We start from the raw sequence: 24,880 nt of genomic DNA, 5'->3' as shown, positions 1-24,880 counted from the left end.
ATGTCAGTCACTAGTCTGTCGCCTGTGATGGAGATGGTGAGATCCAGAAACGGTAGGGAGATGTCAGAAATGGTCCAAGTATATTTAAGAGCAGGATGGAAATTAGTGGTGAAATGCATGAAGTCAGTGAGTTCTGCATGGGTACAAGAGGTAGCACCAATGCAGTCGTCAATGTAGCAGAGGTAGAGTTCGGGGATGGGGCCAGTGTACGTCTGGAACAGGGATTGTTCGACGTACCTGACAAAGCGGCAGGAGTAGCTAGGGCCCATGCGAGTGCCCATAGCTACGCCTCTGGTTTGGAGGAAGTGGGAGGAGTCAAAGGAGAAGTTGTTGAGGGCAAGAACCAGCTCTGCTAGGCGGAGGAGTGTTAGTGGATGGAGATTGACTGGTTCGACGGTCGAGGAAGAAACGGAGGGCTTCAAGACAATCATTGTGGGGGATGGAGGTGTAGAGTGACTGGACATCCATGGTAAAGATGAGGGAGTGGGGGCCTGGAAACCGGAAGTTATTGAGGAGACGGAGAGCATGTGAGGTGTCTTGGACATAGGTAGGGAGGGATTTGACCAGGGGGGATAGGATGGAGTCGAGGTAGGTGGAACCATGGGTCAACTGAACAGCAGGGATCAGAGGTGAGGAAACAGTGACATCTAATGTTCATTGGATGCAATGCAGCTGTATTATAATACACATTATTCTTAGATTTTAAACTAGTTTTGTCTTATCACTTTTCTCACTTTTTATTTGCAAAGCAAGTGGCTGCATCTTTCCGAGCCTGTTCTAAAAGTGTATTGAGATGTCTGAAGGAAAATAACTGCAGATGCTGGTTCAAATCGAAGGTAGACACAAAATGCTGGAGTAACTCAGCAGGTCAGGCAGCATCTCAGGAGAGAAGGAATGGGTGACGTTTCGGGTCGAGACCCTTCTTCAGACTCACCAATCAGTCTGAAGAAGGGTCTCGACCCGAAACGTCACCCATTCCTTCTCTCCTGAGATGCTGCCTGACCCGCTGAGTTACTCCAGCATTTTGTGTCTACCCTTGAGTTTTCTGAAGCATGATACATCTAATAATTTCCACACTTTGGTTCAGTTCGACAGCAAACTGTTAATATTTGTGGTTGAACAACAGCTGCAGCTTTGAAGGGAGTGGTACTGATATGATTGTGCTCCACCTAGGTTAACCTCAAGCTTTGGTTTGGACTAAACTTAATCTAAAAGAAAAGGAATTGGCGATAAGGGTGAAAGGCACAACAAGGGCTTAAAAACTTGTTTTTTATTTTCAGTAGATGATCAAAAAGCACATGTTGAGGGATGTGGTGGAGAGGAAACGTCGGATGTCAATATCTTTTCACAGAACTATAGAACAGAGCAAGAACTCCAGAGGAATAGTGTGTAGTCAAATATTACATAATATAACAATATTGAGGTGGATAAAGAGAGACATTTCATTGTATCAATGGGAACAGACAATGCTATTCATTTGCTTTATTTTTCAGCAGCCCTACTGTGACGAAGAGTGGAAAATGTAATTGTGATAGGATGATACTTCAGAAAGAGTTGCTTATGAAGAATGTTCGTGGGGGGCAAGCATTAAATACTTTATTCTAAGAATGGTTAGAATTTAGAATTTGCTACTGCATGCGTGGTTGAACCACTTTCAAGTAAGCTGGATACGTACACGAAGTGAAAGGAAAACAAATAATTCTGTAAGAGAAGAAATTATCAAGGGATCTCGCTGCTGTCTGAATTTGTGCTTGGAGTCAAGGGGTGTAGGCAAGGTGCTAAACAAGTACTTTACATCTGTTTTCACCAAGGAGAAGGACATGGAAAACAATGAGATCAGTGTGGAGAATACTAATCTGCAAGGGTTGAGGGAGATTAAGGAGCTGTCGGGATTCTTGAACAGCATTAAGGTGGATAAATCCCCTGGGGCATGATAGGAGGTAAGAGAGGAGATTGTGGGAGCCTTGATAAAGATCTTTGTGCCTTCTCGAGCCACAGGCAGCGTCCCAGAGGACCGGAGAATAACATTGTTCCATTTTTCAAGAAGGGTAGCGAGAATCCAGGGAATTATAGGCCAGTGAGCCTTACATCAGTGGGAGGGAAGCTACTGGAAAGGATTCTTCGGGATAGGATGTACTCACATTTGGAAGAGAATTGAGTAATTAGGGACTGCTGCATGGCTTTGTACATGGCAGGTCATGTCTTACTAATTTGATTGAGTGCTTTGAGGAGTGACAAAGGAGATCTATGAGGGTAGAACGGTGGATCTTGTCTGCATGGATTTTAGTAAAGCATTTAAAAATGTGCCCATGGTAGGCTGATCCAATAGATTATGTTGCACAGGGATTTACAGTAATTTGGTCGTAGGGATTCAGAACTGGCTTACTGATAGACGACAGAGGGTTGTGGTGGAAAGACAATATTCACGCTGGAGGTCTGTGACCAGTGGAGTTCCGCAGGGATCTGTTGTGACCTTTCTCATTTATATATGGATGACTTGAAAGTAAACATAGATAGGTTGGTTGGTAAGTTTGCACCTGATTGCTGGATTCTGTGGAGAAGGTATGTGCAGGTAGTTAATCTTCGAGCCAGCACCACCATTCAATGTGATCATGGCTGATCATTCTCAATCAGTAGATGAATGGTAGAATCTAGGGTAGCTGATGAGAATGTGGGGAGAATAAAATATGGAAATCATATAGGATTGGAGTAAATGGGTGGTTGATGGTCAGTGTGAACTTAGATTCAATGGACTGGTAACCTGCCAAGGCTTGGATCCTTTAAAAACAACGAAGCAACCATTGTGAAAGGTTGCTTCTGTAGGAGACAAGATATGTCACGTTAGTCCAGTCTAAATTGTTGATGATATTTATGCCTAGGAACATGAAGCTCTCAACCATTTCTACTTCAATACCATTAATGCTGATTAGTTTACTTTAATTTAGAGATACAGCATAGAAACAGGCCCTTCCGCCCACCAAGTCCACACCAACCATCGATCACCCGTACACTAGTTCTAAGTTATCCCAGTTTTGCATTCTACACACTAGGTGCAATTTACAGAAGCCAATCAACCTACAAACCTATATAAGGTCACAAGATCATGTGATAGGAACAGAATTAGGCCATTCAGGCCCATCAAGTCTACTCTGCTATTCAATCATGGCTGATCTATCTATCTCTCCCTCCTAACCTCATTCTCCTGCCTTCTCCCCATAACTCCTGACACCCATACTAATCAAGAATCTATCTATCTCTGCCTGAAAAATATCCATTGACTTGGCCTTCCCAGCCTTCTCTGGCAAAGAATTCCACAGATTCACCACTCTGACTAAAGACATTTTTTGTTTTTGGAATATGGGAGGAAATCAGTGCACTGGGAGGAAACCAATGTGATCACAGGGAACGTACAAACACCACACAGACAGCTCCCATAGTCAGGATCAAACCCAGGTCTCTGGCGCTGTGAGGCAGCAACTCTACCGCTGCACCACCGTGCCGCCCAGATTGTGATAAATACTCCACCTCACTTCCTGAAGTCAATAACTACCTCCTTTGCCTTGCTGACTTTGAAGGAAAGGTCATTGGCTGGAAACTATGCCACTGAGGTCTCAATCTCCTTCCAGTACTCCGTCACGTCATTGTTCGAGATGGGGCCCGCTAGTGATGTAATCTGCAACTTGCAATTGGAGTTAGAGAAGAATTTGATCGTGCAGCGTAAGTATAAATGGAGTATCATAAGAGGCTGAGAACACATCCTTGCTGGGCACTGGTATTGTGGAGTGTTGTGGAGGTTGTTTAGTGGCCTATCCGCACTCATTGTTGCTTATGGATCATGAAGTCAAGGATCCAGTGGCAGAGGGGACTGCTGTTTCCTCGCTCCAGGGGTTTGGGATTATGGTGTTAAAGGCGGAGCTATAGTCGATAAGAGCCTGACATATGTGTCCTTGTTATCCAGATGTTCCTGTGATGGGTGTAGGGTCAGGGTAGGGTGCATTACTCCACTGTAATGGGCCAGATCTCCAACAATGATGAGATGGTGTACAGGCAGGAGATCGAGAGCTTAGTTTCATGCTGTCACGACAACCAATCCTCCCTCAACGTCTGCCGTGGACCTGTTTCCATGCAAACTGCAGACTGTCAAGGCTCTCTGCAAGGCTGGAGTTGAAATGCGTCATGAGAAGCCACTTGAAACACTTCATGATGGTTGGTGTCTGAGATATTAGTACTTAAAGCACAATACCTTGCTTTTCTTTAGCACTGGGATGACACTTGTCTTCTGATAGGTGGTGAGAACCTGAGAATGGAGTAGGGAGACTTTAATTCTCAAATTGTAGTACCTAAGCGCACTTGCAGGTGTGCATATTCAAAGGCCCAGCTACAAATCATTGTTAACTTTGACTTAGCAGTAACGTTCTGCCACTCTAACCTGCCTTCAGGACATATGCAAACTCAACCCAAAATGTTAACAATTTATTTCCCGCATTGGGAGGTCATGTTGCAGTTATATAAGATGTTGGTGAGACCGCATTTAGAATATTGTGTTCAGTTCTGGGCACCATGTTATAGGAAAGATATTGTCAAGCTTGAAAAGCTTCAGGAAAGGTTTACGAGGATGTTGCCAGGACTAGAGGGTGTAAGCTATAGGGAGAGGTTGAGTAGGCTGGGTCTCTATTCCATGGAGCACAGGAGGATGAGGTATGAGGTATGAGGATTGAGGTATGAGGTATGAGGTATGAGGATTGAGGTATGAGGTATGAGGTATGAGGATGAGGATGATCTTATAGAGGTATACAAAATCATGAGAGGAATAGATTGGGTAAATGCAGTCTTTTGCCCAAAGTAAGGGAATTAAGGCCTAGAAGACATAGGTTCAAGGTGAAGGGGAAAAGATTTAACAGGAATCTGAGGGGTAACTTTTTCACACAAAGGGTGGTGGGTGTATGGAACAAGCTGCCTGTGGTACTATCCCATCGTTTAAGAAACAGTTAGACAGGTACATGGATAGGACAGGTTTGGAGGGATATGGACCAGGCAAGTGGGACTAGTGTAGCTGGGACATTGTTGGCCGGTGTGGGCCGAAGGGCCTATTTCCACACTGTATCACTCTATGAATCTATGATGCTGCACAACCTGAGTTCCTGAGTGTTGCTACTGATTCCAGCATCTGCAGTCTCCCGTGTCATCAACTTGCCCTCATTGTACAGCACCATCCTCTCAAACTAAAGGCCGAAGGCAAGACCATGAAGAAGACTCATAGTCCTAGAAGTCAGCACCCTTACTGCCATTGGACCGTTACTTTCTGACCCAAAGGCAACAATCAATGAGGTTAGGCCACCAAATATCCCCCAAGATAATTCTCAACGCCAGTGTTCCGCATGGATGCTTTCCTAGCCTCTTTCGAAACTCCCTCTCCATACCTTGAGAGTCCGCCTCTTTGGAATGAGACTTCATTAAATTTATTATTGTCTCAGTGTGTAGCCCAGTCTTAGGCTAACTGATGTACAGTGTTTGATGATCGAAACCTCAATTCTGGCACTGTGCTCACGGTCTAACGAGTAACAATGATCCCTGCTATCTTGTGACATGGACAACTGAAGCAATACAATACAATACAATATCTTTATTGTCATCGTACAAGTACAACGAGATTAAGAATGCCACTTCCATATCGATGCTATAAAATAAATAAATCAATCAATCACGGCGAAAACGAAAACAACAAAGGGGGGGAAAAAAAAGGAAACAAGGTAAAGTGCAAAAAAGGTTCATGCAGGGGTCAGTTGTGCCAGATGACCCTGGGGACAGAGACAGATCATGGCGGGTTCTCAGCAGATAGACACAAAATGCTGGAGTAACTCAGCGGGTCAGGCAGCAAATATGGAGAAAATAGGTGATGTTTCGGGTCAAGACCCTTCATCAGCTGAAACAAGCACCTCAAAAAAGGACCACAATCACTACTTCTGCGAAGTCTTTCATATCCATTAGTTAAAGAAGTGTCACAGATCAGGGATTCCCAGAAATCATGTCTGTACGGAGTTTGTACGTTCTCCCTGTGACTCTGTGGGTTTTCTCTGGGTGTTCCAGTTTCCTCCCACACTATAAGTTAAATGGTTTCTGTAAATTGGAAATTGTCCCTAGTGTGTAGGACACTGCTATTGTATGGGGTGATTGCTGGTCGGCGCATACTCGGTGGGACAAAGGGCCTGTTTCCGCACCGTATGTCTAAATTAAAGTTTAAAGTCTAAAAGGATGTCAGAATCCTCTCATGGGTTACCATCCCCAGCTCCGAGACCCTAATTACACTCAGTTGGCCTGGATGGCAGGCCATGTCATTTGCTTGACCAGAACTAAACACTTGACACTGCATTGTGGCAAGAGATTACCCGGTGGCCAGAGGAAACATTTCAAGGAAATGTTTGGTTGTAAAAGTGTCTGGTTGTAAAGGTGAATAGGAACCTGAAGGACAACTTTTTCCACTCAAGAGGATGGTGCATATATGGAGGCAGAGGAGGTAGTTGAGGCATGTACTATAACAACATTTTAAAGACCCTTAGACAGGTACATGGGTAGGAAAGGTTAAAGAGGGATATGGGCTAAACGTGAGCAAATGGGACTAACTTTGATGGCACAGCATGGACAAGTTGGGCCGAAGGGCCTGTTTCCATGCTGTATGATTCTAAGTGTGGCACCCCCAGTGATCCAGGTGATTCTTGACCTGTAACAGTTAAAGATGTAGAAGTGACATTCGCAATGGCATTGAGAACTTGCAGTCCATGCATGGAACCCATGTAAAAGCCAAATGCAAACGGCAGAATGGGTGCCTCACCTTCACCTGCCCCATCAAGCACCGTCTGCCTCACTGTGGCAGAGTCTGCAGCTCCCACAGTGGTTTTATCCATCATAAGACAGTGATAGGAGCAGAATTAGGCCATTTGGCCCACCAAGTCTACTCCCCCCATTCAATCATGACTGATCTATATTTCTCTCTCAACCCCATTCTCCAGCCTTCTCCCCACAACCGCTGACAGTCAGAAACAGTAGTAGAAGCAAATTATCCTCGATCCCTAGATGCCAGCAGAGAAGAAAAAGAGCAGGAACCTGAGGGCGGGTTGCAGGCGCCATGCCAATGCAGTTGCTTGCCGCAGCCGCCGCCGTCTCTCTCCGTGCGGTGAGGCTCCTAGCCGCCGGGAGGCGCTGTCGCGGCGGCTCCGGGCGGGAATGCGCATGTGCGGCACCCGCGGGGCGTTGTGGGAGAGGGAAGGTTGGTGATCGCCGGAGCGGAGCTCGGTCATGGCGTACTCACTGGTGAGGCAGACCGCGGGGGGGCAGCGGCTAGGGTGGGGGGACCCTTACGTCTTGAATCTCAGTTGCTTCTTTACGTAATAGAACTGGACTAAGAGACAATTCAAGTCGTAAGGGAAGGGGGGGAGGTGGAAAGGGGAGGAGGGGATGGAGATGGAGATGGAGGAGGAGGGGGAGGGAATTGAAGGGAGGGGGGGAATTGAAGGGAGGGGGGGAATTGAAGGGAGGGGGGAATTGAAGGGAGGGGGGAATTGAAGGGAGGGGGGGAATTGAAGGGAGGGGGGAATTGAAGGGAGGGGGGAATTGAAGGGAGGGGGGAATTGAAGGGAGGGGGGAATTGAAGGGAGGGGGGGAATTGAAGGGAGGGGGGGAATTGAAGGGAGGGGGGAATTGAAGGGAGGGGGGAATTGAAGGGAGGGGGGGCAAGAGGGGAGCTGGACATTGGAAGAAGGAGGGTCGGGAGTCAGGTTGGGCGACGTCGAGAATGCATGTCAAATACTGTAGTTAATAAGAACACGAGGAGTACATGGGGTGGGGCAGGGTGGATATCTACACGTGACAAATTGAGATAAGACAATAGGACGGTTAAATAATTTGTACTGGAAAATAGTTGGTATTTATCTGTAACCCTATTTGGGAGCTAATGTTTGGATAAATATACATGGCCAGAGTAGTTAGTAACATGTCTAGTTTTTTAGAATGCAGCTAAACTACTACAGAGCATTATTTTGGAAACAAATTTGAAAATGTGATTATGCTTTCATTTGGAATGATGCTTCAGATATTAATAATCTAGAGCTGTTGGTTGCTTCCATTGTGTTTATAGTTAGCAACTGACTGGAAACTAATAGAAATAATTATCCTGGTACTAATTTTAAACCCATATTAAAAAGGTACAGAATTTCCAAGAGTGTGTTTGAGGAGGACTGGTTGTTTTGCTTATGATAATAATTTTTGTTTGCATCTTTCTTTATTTTCCTGTGGCATGATCTATTTAGCCTATCTTGTCCATGCTGAGGATCTGCAATCACCTTCATTTTCCCCTGTAACTTATTTTCCTACCTTTGTGTAGAAAACAGATTGAAAGCTTTATATCTTTTGTTTACTATTTTGATTTTCTTGGTTTGGCCTAATAGAAGATGAAAATTGTCCTGACCTCTGAGTTCATGCAGTCACCCTGCACATGTGGAAATGTATCATTCCTTCCTCTTTGCTGGATCTAAAATATTGGTAATCTGAAGCCTTGGGGGAACCCATTCATAGCAAAGATGGCTTTAGTGGCTCACCAGCATCCACATTCCATAAATGAATAAAAACAAAACTAACATGCTATTTGCTTTTGCAGATGAGCTCTTGTGATTTATTAGCCTGCACACTCTCCTAACCAATGGTGATTCTGTTATTCAGCCTCTAAATTTCTTTGGATGTCCTTAGGGACATCAAAGAGTTTTTCTAGAATTGTTAGAAGTTATATGGGATGGATCCTTCTTATAAATCTTGCAACAACATGGAAACAGTATTGTAATTTACATTGCTAAAGTAAATGAAGAACCAGCTACAAGATGACCTTCAGGGTTAAGACTATGACACATTATAATCAAAAGATTTATTGAAAGTAGCAGCTTTTCAATTGGCCACAGCACAGAAAAATAATAATTGCCAATCCAAGTCTTTTATCCTAATGATGGAAAGATATTAGGAAACAAACTGATCAACTACAAGTGAGCTGTAACCTGATAGTTGACATTGTGGAGATAAGGTCATGCAAGAACACTAGCTGGATATCATCAGTTCAGTTTGGTGCTGCCTTGCATTTTGGTTCATTGGCATCATATAAAACATCAGCAATATGTTCAATCAGCCAGTCAGAAAGTTTACATTAAATTGGCCTGTTGAAATGAACCTGAGCTCAACAGCTGCATGCAGGACTCCACATTTTCCCGTTAGAAGATGTTTAAGCAATGACAATTGTCAACAGCACGCTATGGTTATTAGTGTTCAGAGTCTTTAAATGTCAGTGGAATAACTAGCAGCTAATGCTGTCTCTTGGCATCAGCCGAACATACTTGGGCATGGAAATTGTGTAAGCTGCAGCCAAGGATAGTGGAAAATAGAGCCGAATGTTCTCGTACACTTTTCCATTCTATTACTTGTTTTAATTTTGCAGACATTCTAAATAGTTATAAATAACAAATCCTATTATAGAAAATTAATGTTTGCACAATGGGTTCTGAGAAGAGAAACATTTATACTGAATGAAAAGATTAATTAAAATTGGTTTGCCTGATGCTTTGGACTACGTCCACAACACTGCTATTTCTGAGTAGCCATGCAAAGCGGTGATGCTCCGGATAGAATATATTATAGAAATTGTAGAAATGGTATTTGTAGAAATTGGATATGGTGTATCTTGTAGAAATTGGTAAGAGTCATTGGGCGCATGCTGAATTTCCGTAGTCTGATGAATTCAAGGTTGGCAAGTTTTCATGGCCATAATATTAATGTGGTTGGACTTGGACAAATTCTGGTTGATATTTATACCCAGGAACCTGAAGCTCTCAATTATCTTCACTTTCGCACTTTTTACATTCGAGAGCATATATTTCACTCTGCTACTTGAGTCGATGACAAGCTCTTTTGTTTGCTAACATTGAGAGCGAGAGGTTGTTTTCAAATAGTTTTGAAACAATTAAAGTTTCAAGTGATCTGACAAATGGGCAACAATCTAAAAAGTTAACTTTTTCTTCTTCCAAATGTAGCCTGACCTGAATATTTTCCACATTTTCTGTTTTTGTTTTGGATTTGCTGTATTTTTTGACGTTTTTCAGAAAAATCTTAACTTTTTCATCTTATCTATGGCAACTTGGTTGACTAGTTCAGTAGTGCTTTATTGACATGTGCACAACACACTGACATTTTTTTTGAATTGCCTAATTTGGCACCATTTCCAAAGTCCAGTCCACACTCTTAAGTCTTATGGAGTGGCGCCTGATCCAGGCGAGCCCATAGATCACTCAGCATGCTGTCGCTCCACCTCTCGCCCGGCCACCTTAGTGACCCTGAAGTGCTTCCCGCAGCCGACCTTGAGGGTGTGGGAGGTAAGACCCAGGTTCACTTTCCTGCCAGCCTTGCTACTTGTGACTGTTGTTGCTGGCTCCCTCCTCTTCGATACTCTGATTTTCAGGGGACGAACAGGGTCCGGGCTCCGCGCCTTTCCCTCTACAGGGTCTTTCTGTATCCTGCCATTTGGCACACTGGATCTTCTGGACGAGTTCCCGGTCTGCAGAGGGTGCACTGGACCTTCCTGGCAGGTTCCTCAGATATGGTTAGATATGGCTCAGCTTGCCGGGATTCTCCTGCCCCCGGCTTCTGCACATTTCACTATTAATGAACTAGTCCCGGTGTAAAATATTCTAAAAGCGTTAAGCTTTGAGATGCTGATCAATTTTAAATTACCCATAATAATATTTTACTTGGTGACCTCTGACCATTAAGAATCTATTTTTCTTTACATAGACAACCCTCAATCTGTTCTGGCGATTTAATCTGTGAAATCACTTTTATGTCTTGGTTTGTTGATGTCTTTAATGTGAAAAGCTACTCAGTTTAAGTCTTTAATGTGAAAATATAACACCAATTTCAATCAAACTTCTTCCATTAGCACCAAAGGGATGAGTGAGTAAATTGGGCCTAAAATTATTGCGCTATCGTGTACCGTTTTGGCTGTTGTTCAGGAACAAACAAATGAGAGTTTTAGTATATAGATGTGCTAATTTCTTGTTGTTCTGAAGTACTGTTCATGTCTTGCAGACCTCGAGTGTGCTCCTTGCATTTGGCGCTGTTTTTTTAACAACGGTTGGAGTTGTTGTAGGACATTATGTATTGTCCAAAAAAAAGAAACCAAAGATTACATTGCAAGATCCTAATGAGAAGTACCCTCTGCGACTGATAGATAAGGAGGTAAATATAACCTTTGAGTACTCAGCCTTTCAATACTTAATACATTGGTAAAATACTGACAGGGTTTTGCTTTCAAAACAGGTTGTGAGTCATGACACCAGGAGATTTCGTTTTGCTCTTCCATCAGCCGGTCACATTCTTGGTTTGCCTGTGGGTAAGTTAAATCACTTTGAATAGCATTATTCATTAAGAGTTTGTGAGAGCAGCCTGATTGGCTTCCTCTTGAAATTTCCTCGTGGTGAAAAATATCCTTCTGATGACCTAGCTGATGTTGGGATTTATTAGGTCATGGGAAGATAGCAATTTAGTTGCTGCTATTAATGCATTATTACATAGTGTGTCTCAACAGTGCATCATTACCAACATCTGCATTGGTTTTGTTTTGTTTGCTTTGCCTTTATTGCTTTTCAAGCAGTGCATAAGAATTACATTGCAAGAAAAGACATTTTAATATCCTAAGCATTTCCCAGGCTCAGATTTGAGACATTTTGGTAAAAGTTGTCAGTTAAACCTAGATATACAAAAATCTCGCTATGGGTTTCTGAGAATAAAAACCCTTTGCCTACAATGTCATTTAGGTAACTAGTAAAAATAAATGAAACCCTGCATTGGGGTTAGAATATTATATCCGACATTTCTTTGAGTTGCCCATCGAAGTGCTGCTGCTAACACCTGCTCCTACTATACAACCTCCTTGTTTCTGCAACAAATTGCTTGTTTGTCAGTTTTGTACAGTTTTTAGACCAATATCTAACCAGAAGGGGAAAATAATTTTCTTTTGGCCTTCCAGATTTAAAAAAAGCTAACATCAGACATATTTTAAAACATTGCTTCCAGGGATACACAAATGATTTCACTTCAATTATGGTCCTCGTTTTAAACATTTGTTTGTCTTGAATATTTAATTGCAGGAAAACATGTGTACCTTTCTGCCAGAATTGATGGAAACATAGTTGTGCGACCATATACTCCAGTTACCAGTGATGATGATAAGGGCTATGTGGATCTTGTTGTGAAGGTAATACTTATTTCCTCATTCACTTTCCTTACTCGTCGATTAATATGTAACCCAATTTATTTTTTTACTTTCTGTAACCATAGCCAAGTAGAATTAGAAAGTAACCCTTTGCTTAACTAAATAATCTTTTCAATCATTAATTAAAAATAAAGATCCTTGTACATTTTATTCACATTTGGCTAACCTTTGCAAAATACCAAATTTAATTTTCCTTGATGTGAGTGCTACAAACTTTATTTTTCTACAACTGGATTGTTCTCTAGGCAACCTGTACCTACCGATAAATTTGAGTTTACTTGTACCTGAGGCACAGGGTGATTGATACTGAAGTAAATTGCATGCAGCCTAACCTGGATGTGGCACTTGCAAACGCTCCAAGTTTCTCTTCCTCAGAGGTAGCACAAGATAAATCAATAAGCTGTCACATTATTTGTATATATGAGCAAAGCCAATGAAACATGAAACACCAACACTGTTCTTTGTTTGATCGATAATCTCCCTGGAGTAAATCACTGCTTGGTTTGGGAGAGACCACATGTTCCATAGTGGTTTTTACAGGCAATCTTCTACATTTCGTGAGCATCCTTGACTGCACAGAAAATCAACATCTGGACTATGGCCATCTTTTTTGCCCAATGGAATCTCTAGATTAGCTGTCAATCAAATTTATATCGTAAAAAGTTAGTTAATCTTGCATTGTTTAAGAGTAACTAAATCAAAATGCGAAAGGAAAAAAGGCAACAATTTTGGAATGTTTCACTGCACACTTAAGAAACGTTTAAACAGGTACATGGATAGGACAGGTTTAGAGGGATATGGGCCAAACGCAGGTAGGTGGGACAAGTGTTGATGAGACATGTTGGCCGGTATGGACATGTCTGTATGGAAGGGCACTGTAAAACTCTTTGACTTATGAACTGTGATATAACCAAAATTGCAGCCATACAATCTCAATACATAAATATTTCACCCCTGATCTCCAGAACTTTTTTTTTTTTTTAATCATGATTAAATTATATTTCCACATTAAAGTACAGTTTCACATTTATTTTTCTGTATCCATGATTGTAAACCTGAAATATATATTGACAATGGAGAAACTAGCTCTTTGGCCTTGCTACTTATGCTGATTTTAGTTTTTAATCTTCATAATAGACTTGGATAGATTTGGATTTTGCGTCTAAGCTCAAAGGTTGATCTTTTTCTGCAGATATATTTTAAAGGAGTGCATCCTAAATTCCCTGAAGGTGGAAAAATGTCTCAGTACCTGGAAGATTTGAAGATTGGTGATACTATTCACTTCAGAGGGCCGGGTGGATTACTCCTTTATGATGGAAAAGGTGATATTTGCAATCTATTCAAAGATGCTAGAGTAATTTTATAATCGTCAGATTTTAAATTAGGATTATTAGTGTTCATAATTGAAACCCTAATCTCCACATACCCCCCCCCCCCCTTCTTTCATTTCATTCTTTGTGGAAAATATGAGTCAACAGATGTCTGACTCTTTGCAGACTATCCCCACAATCTTGATATAATTGTTCCAGTTCAGCTGCTCAACATTGGTGAACTTGCCAAACCTAGAAGATGTTGATGGTGGAATGCTTCATTATTAATTACATTGAAAATGTAGAATTGTCAAAAGCTGCCCATCTTGACTATAATAAATGGGTCAATGTGAAGTAGTTTGTTGTTTCTCTAAGGAAAGCTTTATTCTGGGGAACCTTTCCCGTGATCACCTGGTTGTTAATGGGTTTCTTTGTCTTGCGTGACTTTATTTAATCAAAGTAGGGCTTCAAGGTGCCAGTCAGTTATTGCCTAGGTTTAGCCGCCTTTGTGTCTTTCAATCAGCGATATCTTTGAGGGGGGAATTTAAGATTGAGGTTGAATATTCCTTCCAGAACCTGGCAATGTTGATTGAATTATTAGGAGCAAAATAGAAATATTGTTTACACCTTGATCCTTGTGTTAATTTATTGGCTGTCCAGTAGTTAAGAATTGGGATGTTCTCTGGGAAGTCATTGTCTGCAAACTGAAATTTGTTGCAGGTTAGTGCAGGGTGACGCCTCTCCCTCAACTGTGTGTGGAAAGTCTATGCTTAGTGCAGTCTGCTTGCCTTTGGTAGTCAGTATGTAGGGTGGCTCTGGTTTCATTTGGTTCATCTCAGGATGTCTTCATGAGTGGCATGGGTGGGGGGTGATTTTGTGTAATTGGTGCATTGATTGTGTATATAGCCTCTGAGAATGTCGGATGGAGTTTTGGAAGGACCATGTTTTATATATATTTATTTCTCCAATAAAGTATGTTTTGAAATTTATTTTTTAAAAGCAGGATATTTTCAGTGCTGCTCGTCATTGAAACTGCAAGCGGATTTTGGCACTCATCCTACTGTACAGTGAGATCAAGCCTGCTGTATATCTTAGCTCCATTTATTTGTTTACGCTTTGTTTTGATGTGCTCGATCGGCAAAAATATTTCAATCTGATTTATTAATTGATCTTGCTTTTTGTGGGAAAATGTTCCCTCCCTTTTGCCTCCTGTTTCTAAATTTGTCCTGAATGGCTTGAATCTTAGAATTTTTAATTTTGGGGGGAAATTCAAATCAAAATACCCGGCAATCCATCGGTTTCCCTAGGAATGAAAATGAGTTGTTTCTCAACTCATTTTAATAATTGGTCTGAAGAAGAGTCTTGCCCGAACGTTACCAGTCCATGTCCTGCAGTATAGTAAATTCCTTTCAGTAATTCAGTTTTAAGCTGCAGTCACTTTCTTTTGACAATTTTGTAATTTGGAGATTTGCAGTTTAAACATGTCTCTGCAATGTCAGGAATGTTGTGTAGATTGTGCCTATTTAAGTTCATATCGTCTGGTGGTTATCCATCACCCAAGTCCAGAGGGCACTAAAAGCCTTCATCAGAAAGGCATTACATTCCTGTAAGGCAAATCTGAGCCATTTTATTAAGATCAAAAATCCATGTTTTCTAATTATCCTGCCTTTTCAAACCATTGACCAACTAATAATTTTAACAGAGATGCACTCTACCACTCCTTCATATTACATGTGATTCAATTTAGGATGGGTTTCTTGAACATTGTGGCCTGATAACTATGTATTTTTAAGGAACAGTCAGGGATCAGGAGTCATTGGTCTTAGCATAAAATGCTCTGAAGCTACCCATTATTGTACCATACTTTTAGCTTCTGTATTACCAGTTGAGGTTAGGTATTTTGCAGAGTGAAACATGAATTTTATTAACTTGATAGTGTAATTATAATTGAGCAAGCAAACCTCAAACCTTTAAGCAAAGCCATCTTTGTCAGTCAAGGCAAAACTTGGGTTAACATTTCACATGCAGAGAACTTTCTATGGTATAATTGAGACTACACATTTAATTTGCATTGTGACATCAAGCACAGGGTGGTAAAGAGGCAGTTGAAAAAAAATGTTCTTTTTTTTTAAGGTAATTTTGGTATCCAGCCTGACAAGAAATCGCCACCAGAAGCTAAATTTGCAACAAAACTTGGCATGATTGCAGGTGGATCTGGTAGGTGTAAATGACTTTGCAGCTGGAGCTTTGCGAGTTGACATGCAAATTTGATGTAGATCTGTGGAGTGAATATCACAATGATAGTAGTGTCTTGTACAAATATAAAATTCTTTATAGAAATTGACCCACCTCCACCTCTTCCAGCTTTCCCCCCCCCCCCCCCCCCCCCCCCACCCACTACAACTATCAATTATTATCTCCCATAGATAGACACAAAAAGCTGGAGTAACTCAGCGGGACAGGCAGCATCTCTGGAGAGAAGGAATTTGTGTCTATCTTCGGTTTAATCCAGCATCCGTAGTTCCTTCCTACTTATTATCTTCCCATCTCCACCCCTTTCTGCTTTCCGTAGAGAGCACTCCCCCTGCGACCACAGGAGGTGAAACTCCCTATACCACCTCCCAAAACTCTCCCTATACCACCTCCCAAAACTCTCCCTATACCACCTCCCTTGCCTTCATCCAGGGACCACAGCAACCCTTCCAGGTGAGCCAGCGGTGTGCACTTCTAATCTCCACTGCATCCCGGTGTTCCTGATGTGGCCTTCTGTACATCGGCGAGACCAAGTGTAGACTCGGCAACTGTTTCGTCGAACTCTTCAGAGCACTCAATCCTCCAAAGCCTCCTGAAACTCTCATTTGCTAACCATTTTCCCCTTCCCATTTCCATGCTTGTTTTCCCAAGATTCCTTTGTTAGAATGCATTGTGGTGATGGTATTAATGTGAGATGGGGATGGAGGGTACATGTACTATTTACACGTGCTTGTCACTAGAATGGAAGTTGAAAGCCTTGTCTGATTGTTTCCCTTCCCTATTGGAGATGTTGAAAACGAGTAACATCGCTTCAGCATCTACAACAACTCAACGTAAAATTTCCAACATTTTCGCCACCTCCTACGGGGTCCCACTACTGGCCACATTTTCCCATCTCCACCTCTTTCTGATTTCCGCAGAGACCGTTCCCTCTGAAACTCCCTGGTCCATTCGTCCCTTCCCACCCAAACCACCCCCTCCCCAGGTACATTCCCCTTCAACCGCAGGAGATGCAATACCTGTCCCTTTTTCTCCCCCCTCGATTCCATCCAAGGACCCAAACAGGTGAGGCAGAGGTTCACCTGCACCTCCTCCAAACTTATCTATTGCATCCATTGTTCCAGGTGTCAACTTCTCTACATCGGCAAGACCAAGCGCAGGCTCGGTGATCATTTCGCTGAACACCTCTGCTCAATCCGTCTTAACCTACCTGATCTCCCGTGGCTCAACACTTCAACTCCCCCTCCCATTCCCAATTTGATCTGTCTGTCCTGGGCCTCCTCCATTGTCAGAGTGAGGCCCAGCGCGAATTGGAGGAACAGCGCCTCATATTTCGCTTGGGTAGTTTACCTTGGTGGTATGAACATTGACTTCTCTAACTTCAGATAGTCCCTACTTTCCCTCTCTATCCCCTTCCCAGTTCTCCCACTAGTCTTCCTGTCTCCGACTACATTCTATCTTTGTTCCGCCCCCATCCCTGATATCAGTCGACCCGAAACGTCACCCATTCCTTCTCTCCCGAGATGCTGCCTGACCCGCTGAGTTACTCCAGCATTTTGTGTCCACCTTCGATTTTACCAGCATCTACAGTTTTTTCCTACATAAAATTTTTACCTATATGACAAAGCAAGTATACAATGTTACCAGGCAGAATTTAATTACATGAGAAGGAAGAAACAAATTAAAACTTGATTTTAAATATTAAGTAATGGAATTAAAATACATTACCTGGAAATGAGTTCAAACAATACAGAATATTGAAGCAGATGTGCTAAAATGGGTAAAAACTGTCAACTGTATAAATTTGGCAACAGGATTTTATTTTGTCGAATTTACTAACTTGTATTTATTCTGCAGGTATTACTCCAATGTTGCAGTTGATCCGTGCTATCACAAAGGAACGTGACGACTCAACTATCTGCTACTTACTCTTTGCAAATCAAGTGTGTAATCTGAACTATTTCCTATGTATTCATGCGATTTAAGTGTTAAAGCACTGATCAGATGAAGTAGCGAATCTGATACATTTGAAGTGTAAATGGACCAGCCACTTTGTGCACTGTAAAGTCCCCAAGTAGCCAATCTCGCACCTGTTTGAATCTCCCGCCTTTGTTCCAACCATCTGCATATCAAAACCCCCCTCTTGCCTGTCTACTTATCAACTGCCATGCTTTGTCCAGCCTATCCTCTGTTCCAGTTTTCTTTCTCCCCTCTCTTCCCATACACTCAAATGCAGTCTAGAGAAGGGTCCCATCCCAAAACATCACCTATCCATGTTCTCCAGAGTTGCTGCCTGACCTGCTGCGTTACTCTAACACCGCCCTTCTTAAACAATTATCACTTGCAGCTTTGTCCTACCCCCATTTCTTTTCCAGTCGTATATACGCACGCATGCACACACACATTCTTCTATCAAGCTTGCTTTATAATATGAAATAAGGTTCCCTGTGTATGTTATTGGTAGTAGTCTTGATATTTAAGTGTTAAAGCACTAATCAGATAAAGCAGAGAATTTTGCACAGCAGATATATTTGAGCTGTAGAAGTGCAAATGTGGCAGCCACTTTGTGCACAGTAAAGTTCCCCAAATAGTAGCAGCAGTCACAAAGCATGGAAACAGGCCATTAGGCCCAACTGATCCATGCCAACCAAGATGCCCCATCTAAGCTAGTCCCATTTTCCTGTGTTAGAAGATTGAGAATTAGGAACTTCGAGAAAGGAGACAACTACCAGCAAAGGAAGGCAATGTATTGGAGGCCAGAATTGGAGAATGAAGAGTTGACGGGTTGGTGATAAGGAAAGATAAAAAAAACAGGTAGGGTTTGAAAGCAGTGATAATTTTAAATTTGTATAACTTATGCATCAGCAGCTAATGTAGATAATCAAGTAAAAGATGGAAATATAGGTGTGGAGTGAGTTGGGGAAGTGTATCACTCACTGCTTAGTACTTGGTCTCATGTTTTGTAAAATGGTGATTTAAACTTAAGGTAGGGGGATTTAAATTATTTGCTGATCCTAAAAGGCATGAATGGACTGGCACTGTGGGCTCACAAGAAACTAAATAGAACATGGTATAGAATGGAAGAGCATGTTGGTCATGGCCTGACTGTATAAAATGCTTGTTGAGCCACAGCCAGATAACTGCTTTAAGTTCTGGCCACCATTTCAAGTAATCTCTGACAGTGGATGATTCTGAAGTGATGTGCATGGATGTTGTTAGGGCTGGAGAATTTTTGAGGAAGGATTAGCAGGGTTGGGGTAGTTTGGAAAGTGGTGAATGAGATTTTTAATTATGGTACTTAAAATTTGAGTTTGATGGATGCTTTCTATTTGCCCAATGCACGATAGCACAAGGAGAAATTGAAAGGAATAAGATTAGAGAATAGTTTAGTGTTTTTTAATGCAAGTGGAGTTGTTGAGTTTGCTGCGTGAAAGGGTGATGGAGGCAAAATTCTTCATTATACAAAAAAAATGAGCATTTGTTATGCTCAAGTTCATAAGTAATAGGGGCAAAATTAGGTCATTCGGCCCATCAAATCTACTCTGCCATTCAATCATGGCGGATCTATCCCATTTAACCAGATTCTCCTGCCTTATCCGCATAACCCCTGACAACCGTACTAATCAAGAATATATCTATCTGCTGTAAAAATATACATTGACGGCCTCCACAGCCTTCTGCGGCAAAGAATTCCATAGATGCACTTCCTAGCTAAAGAAATTCCTCCTCATCTTCCTAAAGGAACGTCATTTAATTCTGAGGTTATGGCCTCTGGTCCTAGACTCTCCCACTAGTGGAAATATCCTCTTCACATCCACTCTATCCAGGCCTTTCACTCTTCGGTAAGTTTCAGTGAGGTCCTCCTCATCCTTCTAAACTCCAGCGAGTTAAGAGTCCCAGTGCTGTCAAACGCTCATATCTGGGATCATACTCGTAAACTTCCTGGACCCTCTCCAGTAAGCATCTGTGTATGGTCCAATAACTAGAAGGTAGGAGCATCCTGCTTTTTCTCACAGTTATGGATACGATGAGCAGACTGTCCTTAAGTAAACTTATTAATTCTTCGTCTTTTGGAGTCTCATCCGATGATGACTCTAAAGTTGACAGCAGTTGAAATGTTATTTGAGGTTTTGCAATTCAAATGATGGTTTCACAAATGAGGGTTTTCTAGGCTGGACTTCAGTCTACTTTGTTCAATTAGCTGCTTGTGGGGGATAACGTGTCTAGTTCCTAGTCCTTCCCTGCAGCTACAAATTGGTGCTTAAATTTGTTTTCTCTCATCAGTCTGAAAAAGACATTCTACTACGTGATGATTTGGAGGAACTTCAAGCTCTGTATCCTGATCGCTTTAAGCTGTGGTATACTGTGGATAAAGCTGCTGGAGGTAAGTTTTAATACATTTTGGTATGAACATATTTATCATTAACTCCTCTAATATTGGTTTATAGTGGTCTTTGCTGGCTTACAATTATTAATTTCACCATATAAGAATTTTGCTACATACTGGAATCAGCAAACAAAAACTTTGCAATGTATGCAGAAAATGTAATATTTTATGGGCTTCCATATTAACCTATAGTAGATTTCATTTACTTTCTGTATTGAAGATTAATTTTATCTGGGTGTGTAACAAAAAAATAACTAGATATAATCCATGTTTCAATGTTCAGATTTGTTTTCCTGCCAAAGTTAATTGCAAATGAAAAAAAGATTTTAACTTGAAATGTAAAAAGAAAAATTCAACTATTAAAAATTGGTATGTTGAGTTAGAATTTTGACTAGTGGTTTAATTTTGTAAATTTACCATAGTCTAGCTTGTAATTACAATAAGTTTCCTAAATGGTCAATTTAAGTTGAACTCCACTTATAAAGCTATGATAATAGTTAAAAAATTGGATGAACGATTGATTAGTTAAAACATGAAATTCAAAGAATTAGATTGTTACATATTGGGACTTAAAGACTTCAATGCTGAAATTTCCACAAGCCCCATTTTTTCTTAGAATTACTTGCATTGAGGCATGCATTTACTCAGAGCTACTCCTTGTTTTAAATGGGAGTAATTAAAATGTTAATTTTTTCTCATGTAAACAATCCAACTAGAAGTAGACATACAAAGCAAATAATAAATTCTACGGTGTAGAAATTTAAATGAGTTCAAAAGCTTAATTTAATAACTAAGCTGATGTATTAGATAGCGAAGGTATTTATTCACAAACTGCTGGAGTAACTCAGCAGGTCAGGCAGCATCTCAGGAGAGAAGGAATGGGTGACGTTTCGGGTCGAGACCCTTCTTCAGACTGATGTCAGGGGGGCAGGACAAACGAAGGATATAGGTGGAGACAGGAAGACAGTGGGAGATCTGGGAAGGGGGAGGGGAAGAGAGGAACAGAGGAACTATCTAAAGTTGGAGAAGTCAATGTTCATACCGCTGGGCTGCAAGCTGCCCAGGCGAAATATGAGGTGCTGTTCCTCCAATTTCCGGTGGGCCTCACAATGGCACTGGAGGAGGCCCATGACAGAAAGGTCAGACTGGAAGTGGGAGGGGGTGTTGAAGTGCTCAGCCACCGGGAGATCAGGTTGGTTAAGGCGGACTGAGCGAAGGTGTTGAGCGAAGCGATCGCCGAGCCTGCGTTTGGTTTCGCCGATGTAAAGAAGTTGACATCTAGAGCAGCGGATGCAATAGATGAGGTTGGAGGAGGTGCAGTTGAACCTCTGTCTCACCTGGAAAGACTGTTTGGGTCCTTGGATGGAGTTGAGGGGGGAGGTAGAGGGACAGGTGTTGCATCTCCTGCGGTTGCAGGGGAAAGTGCCCGGGGATGGGGTGGTTTGGGTAGGAAGGGACGAGTGGACCAGGGAGTTACGGAGGGAACGGTCTCTGCGGAACACAAAAAGGGGAGGGGATGGGAAGATGTGGCCAGTGGTGGGGTCCCGTTGTAGGTGACGGAAATGTTGGCGGATGATTTGTTGGATACGCTGGCTGGTGGGGTGGAAGGTGAGAATGAGGGGGGTTCTGTCCTTGTTACGAATGGAGGGAGGGGGAGCAAGAGCGGAGCTGCGGGATGTAGAAGAGATCCTAATGAGAGCTTCGTCTATAATGGAAGAGGGGAAGCCCCGTTTCCTGAAGAATGAGGACATCTCTGATGCCCTAGTGTGAAACACCTCATCCCGGGCGCAGATGCAGCGTAGACGGAGGAATTGGGAGTAGGGGGACAGACTTTTTGCAGGAGACAGGGTGGGAAGAAGTGTAATCCAGATAGCTGTGCGAGTCAGTGGGTTTATAGTAGATGTCAGTCACTAGTCTGTCTCCTGTGATGGAGATGGTGAGGTCCAGAAACGGGAGGGAGATGTCGGAGATAGTCCAGGTATATTTAAGGGCAGGATGGAAATTGGAAGCGAAGTGTATGAAGTCAGTGAGTTCTGCATGGGTACAAGAGGTAGCACCAATGCAGTCGTCAATATAGCAGAGGTAGAGTTCGGGGATGGGGCCAGTGTATGCCCGGAACAGGGATTATTCGACGTACCCGACAAAGAGGCAGGCATAGCTAGGGCCCATGCGAGTGCCCATAGCTACGCCTCTGGTTTGGAGGAAGTGGGAGGAGTCAAAGGAGAAGTTGTTACGGCTAAGAACCAGCTCTGCTAGGCGGAGGAGAGTGTTAGTAGATGGGGATTGGCTGGTTCTACGGTTGAGGAAGAAATGGAGGGCTTCGAGACCATCCTTGTGGGGGATGGAAGTGTAGAGTGACTGGACATCCATGGTAAAGATGAGGGAGTGGGGGCCTGGAAAACGGAAGTTATCGAGGAGATGGTGAGCGTGTGAGGTGTCTTGGATGTAGGTGGGGAGGGATTTGACCAGGGGGGATAGGATGGAGTCGAGGTAGGTGGAAATAGGTTCGGTGGGACATGAGCAGGCAGAGACAATGGGTCTGCTGGGACAGTTCTGTTTATGGATTTTAGGTAGGAGGTAAAATCGGGCCGTATGGGGCTGGGGAACGGGATAGCGACACCACTTGACCTTTATATCTTTAAGCAGTATCCTGACACCGAACATATTGCCACCTAACGGTTCAAATGTGTCTCATTGATCTGAGGATGAAAGATAGCTTTCTATTGATGCATATTTCATGACATTGTTCACATGGGCACGCTTAATGTTTTGTTTTTGTTTTTAGGATGGGATTATAGCCTAGGTTTTGTGAATTCTGATATGATTAAAGATCACCTGCCTGCACCTGCTGATGATGTATTGATTCTCATGTGTGGCCCACCTCCTATGATTCAATTTGCGTGTAGCCCCAACTTGGACAAACTTGGATATGCACAAGCAATGCGCTTTACATACTAAATGCTAACATTGGCTTTTGGGGGTTTGGTAAAGGGAAAAGTAAAATGGAAATATTTGCACTTCAGCCTGTGGTATTTGCCATACAGCAATTAAACATGAACTTTTTTTATGCAGGTAGTTTGTGTTAATGTTCATAGCAAAGTATTTGTACATGTTCAGATACATATTTAATATGGTGTGATTTGTTAATCTGCTTGAAAAGCATATAATTGAACACGTTTAACATGCAAGTCAATGCTTGAACTTGAATTTTCATTGTTCTTCTGCAAATGTATTTTGAATGTCAAGTCCTTGGTAAAACCTGTCTCAGACAAAATGATCGAGACAGTGGCATGTGGCTAGATGTATTACATTTCTGAAATCTTCAATCTTTAAACTTTGTTAATTTGCATTTCACATTGTTGTACTACCTTTGACAGTTAACACCAACAAATGTTTGTTCTTCAACTGCCAATAGTAGTAATTATAATTGTATTTGAGATGTGCAATGAAATAATTCCAAACCTTGATTTTTCTCTTCATCCATCCTTCATTTGAGTCTCAAGTTTCCAGGGTTGAGTTTGAGCGCAAGATATTTGGACCCAAAATGTAATGGTAAGCACGACCAATTCGCTCAAAAATAATTTTGGAAATTCCAAAGATTTCTGGGTGAATTAAGGGAATTCCACTTGACATTGTTCTGGAACATTGTTTAAATATGCAAGTTTACCAGAGATTATAAAATGCAAATACCAAACAATGTAGTTGGCAGAGCTGAATGGCTATAATGCAATAGTGGCAATTGGTCTGAATATTTAATCTTTGTTTAGCAGGCTTGGCACGAGTTCTTTATTTTATGGTTTGGTACAATTGTCGATCTGTTCTATTTCTGTGTTTCCATAATAACCATATGTAATAATTCTAACTGAAGTACTTGTGCCTTAAGTGACAGTCTTATTTACTTCAGATTTTGGTCCACTGCACTAAAATCTATACTGGTTTGCAACAGCCGTAAGGTTTACTTTTAAAGGTGCAATGTAAACTTGGATGTCAGTTCTCGCAGTTAGCTCTGGTTTAAAAATAAATTGGCTGACAACTTGTATTTTGGCTTTGCATCAGTTTCCCACATAAGTATAATACAAATTATTAACAAGATATGACTCCATTCATAGACTAATTGATTGAAGAGTAATCAGGATTTGTTCTGAAGATTCTTGCAGTAAATCGTGCTGATCACTGGTTTTGATTTTGAAATGTTTGACACTAAATAAAGTCCCTTCATTGACACAGTTGTGCATTGAAATTAATCTTTAGTTAGCTTTTACATAAGTAATGCTTTAACATAAACACAATGCTTCAACCTATTTTCATATGATTGAAGGATGACAAAGCACACCTAAAGGTACAGAAAGCAATTAAATGGCAAATTATCTGTCGGCCTTCTTTGCAGATGATTTAAGTGCAGAAGCAAGGATGTCTTGCCACGGTTTTATAGGAACATGAGACTACACCTGGAGTATTGTGTGCATTTTTGCTCTCCCTTATGTGAGAATGGATGTATTTGCAATTAGACGGGACCAAACTGGTTCATAAATATAATTGTAATGTGTGAAGAAACTGGGTTGACCAAGCTGCTATTGAATGGCGTTCAGAACAATGCAGATTATACTGAACTACACAAAATTCTTCCCA

At 41.8% G+C, this 24,880-nt stretch overlaps 2 protein-coding genes across 2 annotated transcripts in view; one reads left to right on the top strand and one right to left on the bottom strand.

Moving 5' to 3' along the window:
* The window catches only part of LOC144605420 (tetraspanin-18-like), a 134,480-nt gene extending 127,309 nt beyond the window's left edge, over positions 1-7,171 (bottom strand). Inside the window, 1 exon segment of the mRNA XM_078420643.1 lies at positions 7,102-7,171. The gene's annotated coding sequence lies outside the window, so the exon portion shown is untranslated.
* Positions 7,172-7,218: 47 nt separating this feature from the next.
* Positions 7,219-24,473, top strand: LOC144605418 (NADH-cytochrome b5 reductase 1-like). The gene is made up of 9 exons (XM_078420641.1): positions 7,219-7,308; positions 11,116-11,265; positions 11,347-11,419; positions 12,177-12,283; positions 13,494-13,623; positions 15,745-15,828; positions 17,722-17,807; positions 20,149-20,248; positions 23,037-24,473. Exons 1-9 carry the CDS (start codon positions 7,294-7,296, stop codon positions 23,207-23,209), a joined length of 918 nt encoding a protein of 305 aa, XP_078276767.1. The 5' UTR covers positions 7,219-7,293; the 3' UTR covers positions 23,210-24,473.
* Positions 24,474-24,880: the final 407 nt, after the last annotated feature.

This window comes from Rhinoraja longicauda, chromosome 24 (genome assembly GCF_053455715.1).
Source record: "Rhinoraja longicauda isolate Sanriku21f chromosome 24, sRhiLon1.1, whole genome shotgun sequence".
NCBI classification, from domain to species: Eukaryota; Metazoa; Chordata; class Chondrichthyes; order Rajiformes; family Arhynchobatidae; genus Rhinoraja; species Rhinoraja longicauda.
Note: the sequence above shows the minus strand (reverse complement) of the source record. Positions and strands in the feature narration are given on the sequence as shown.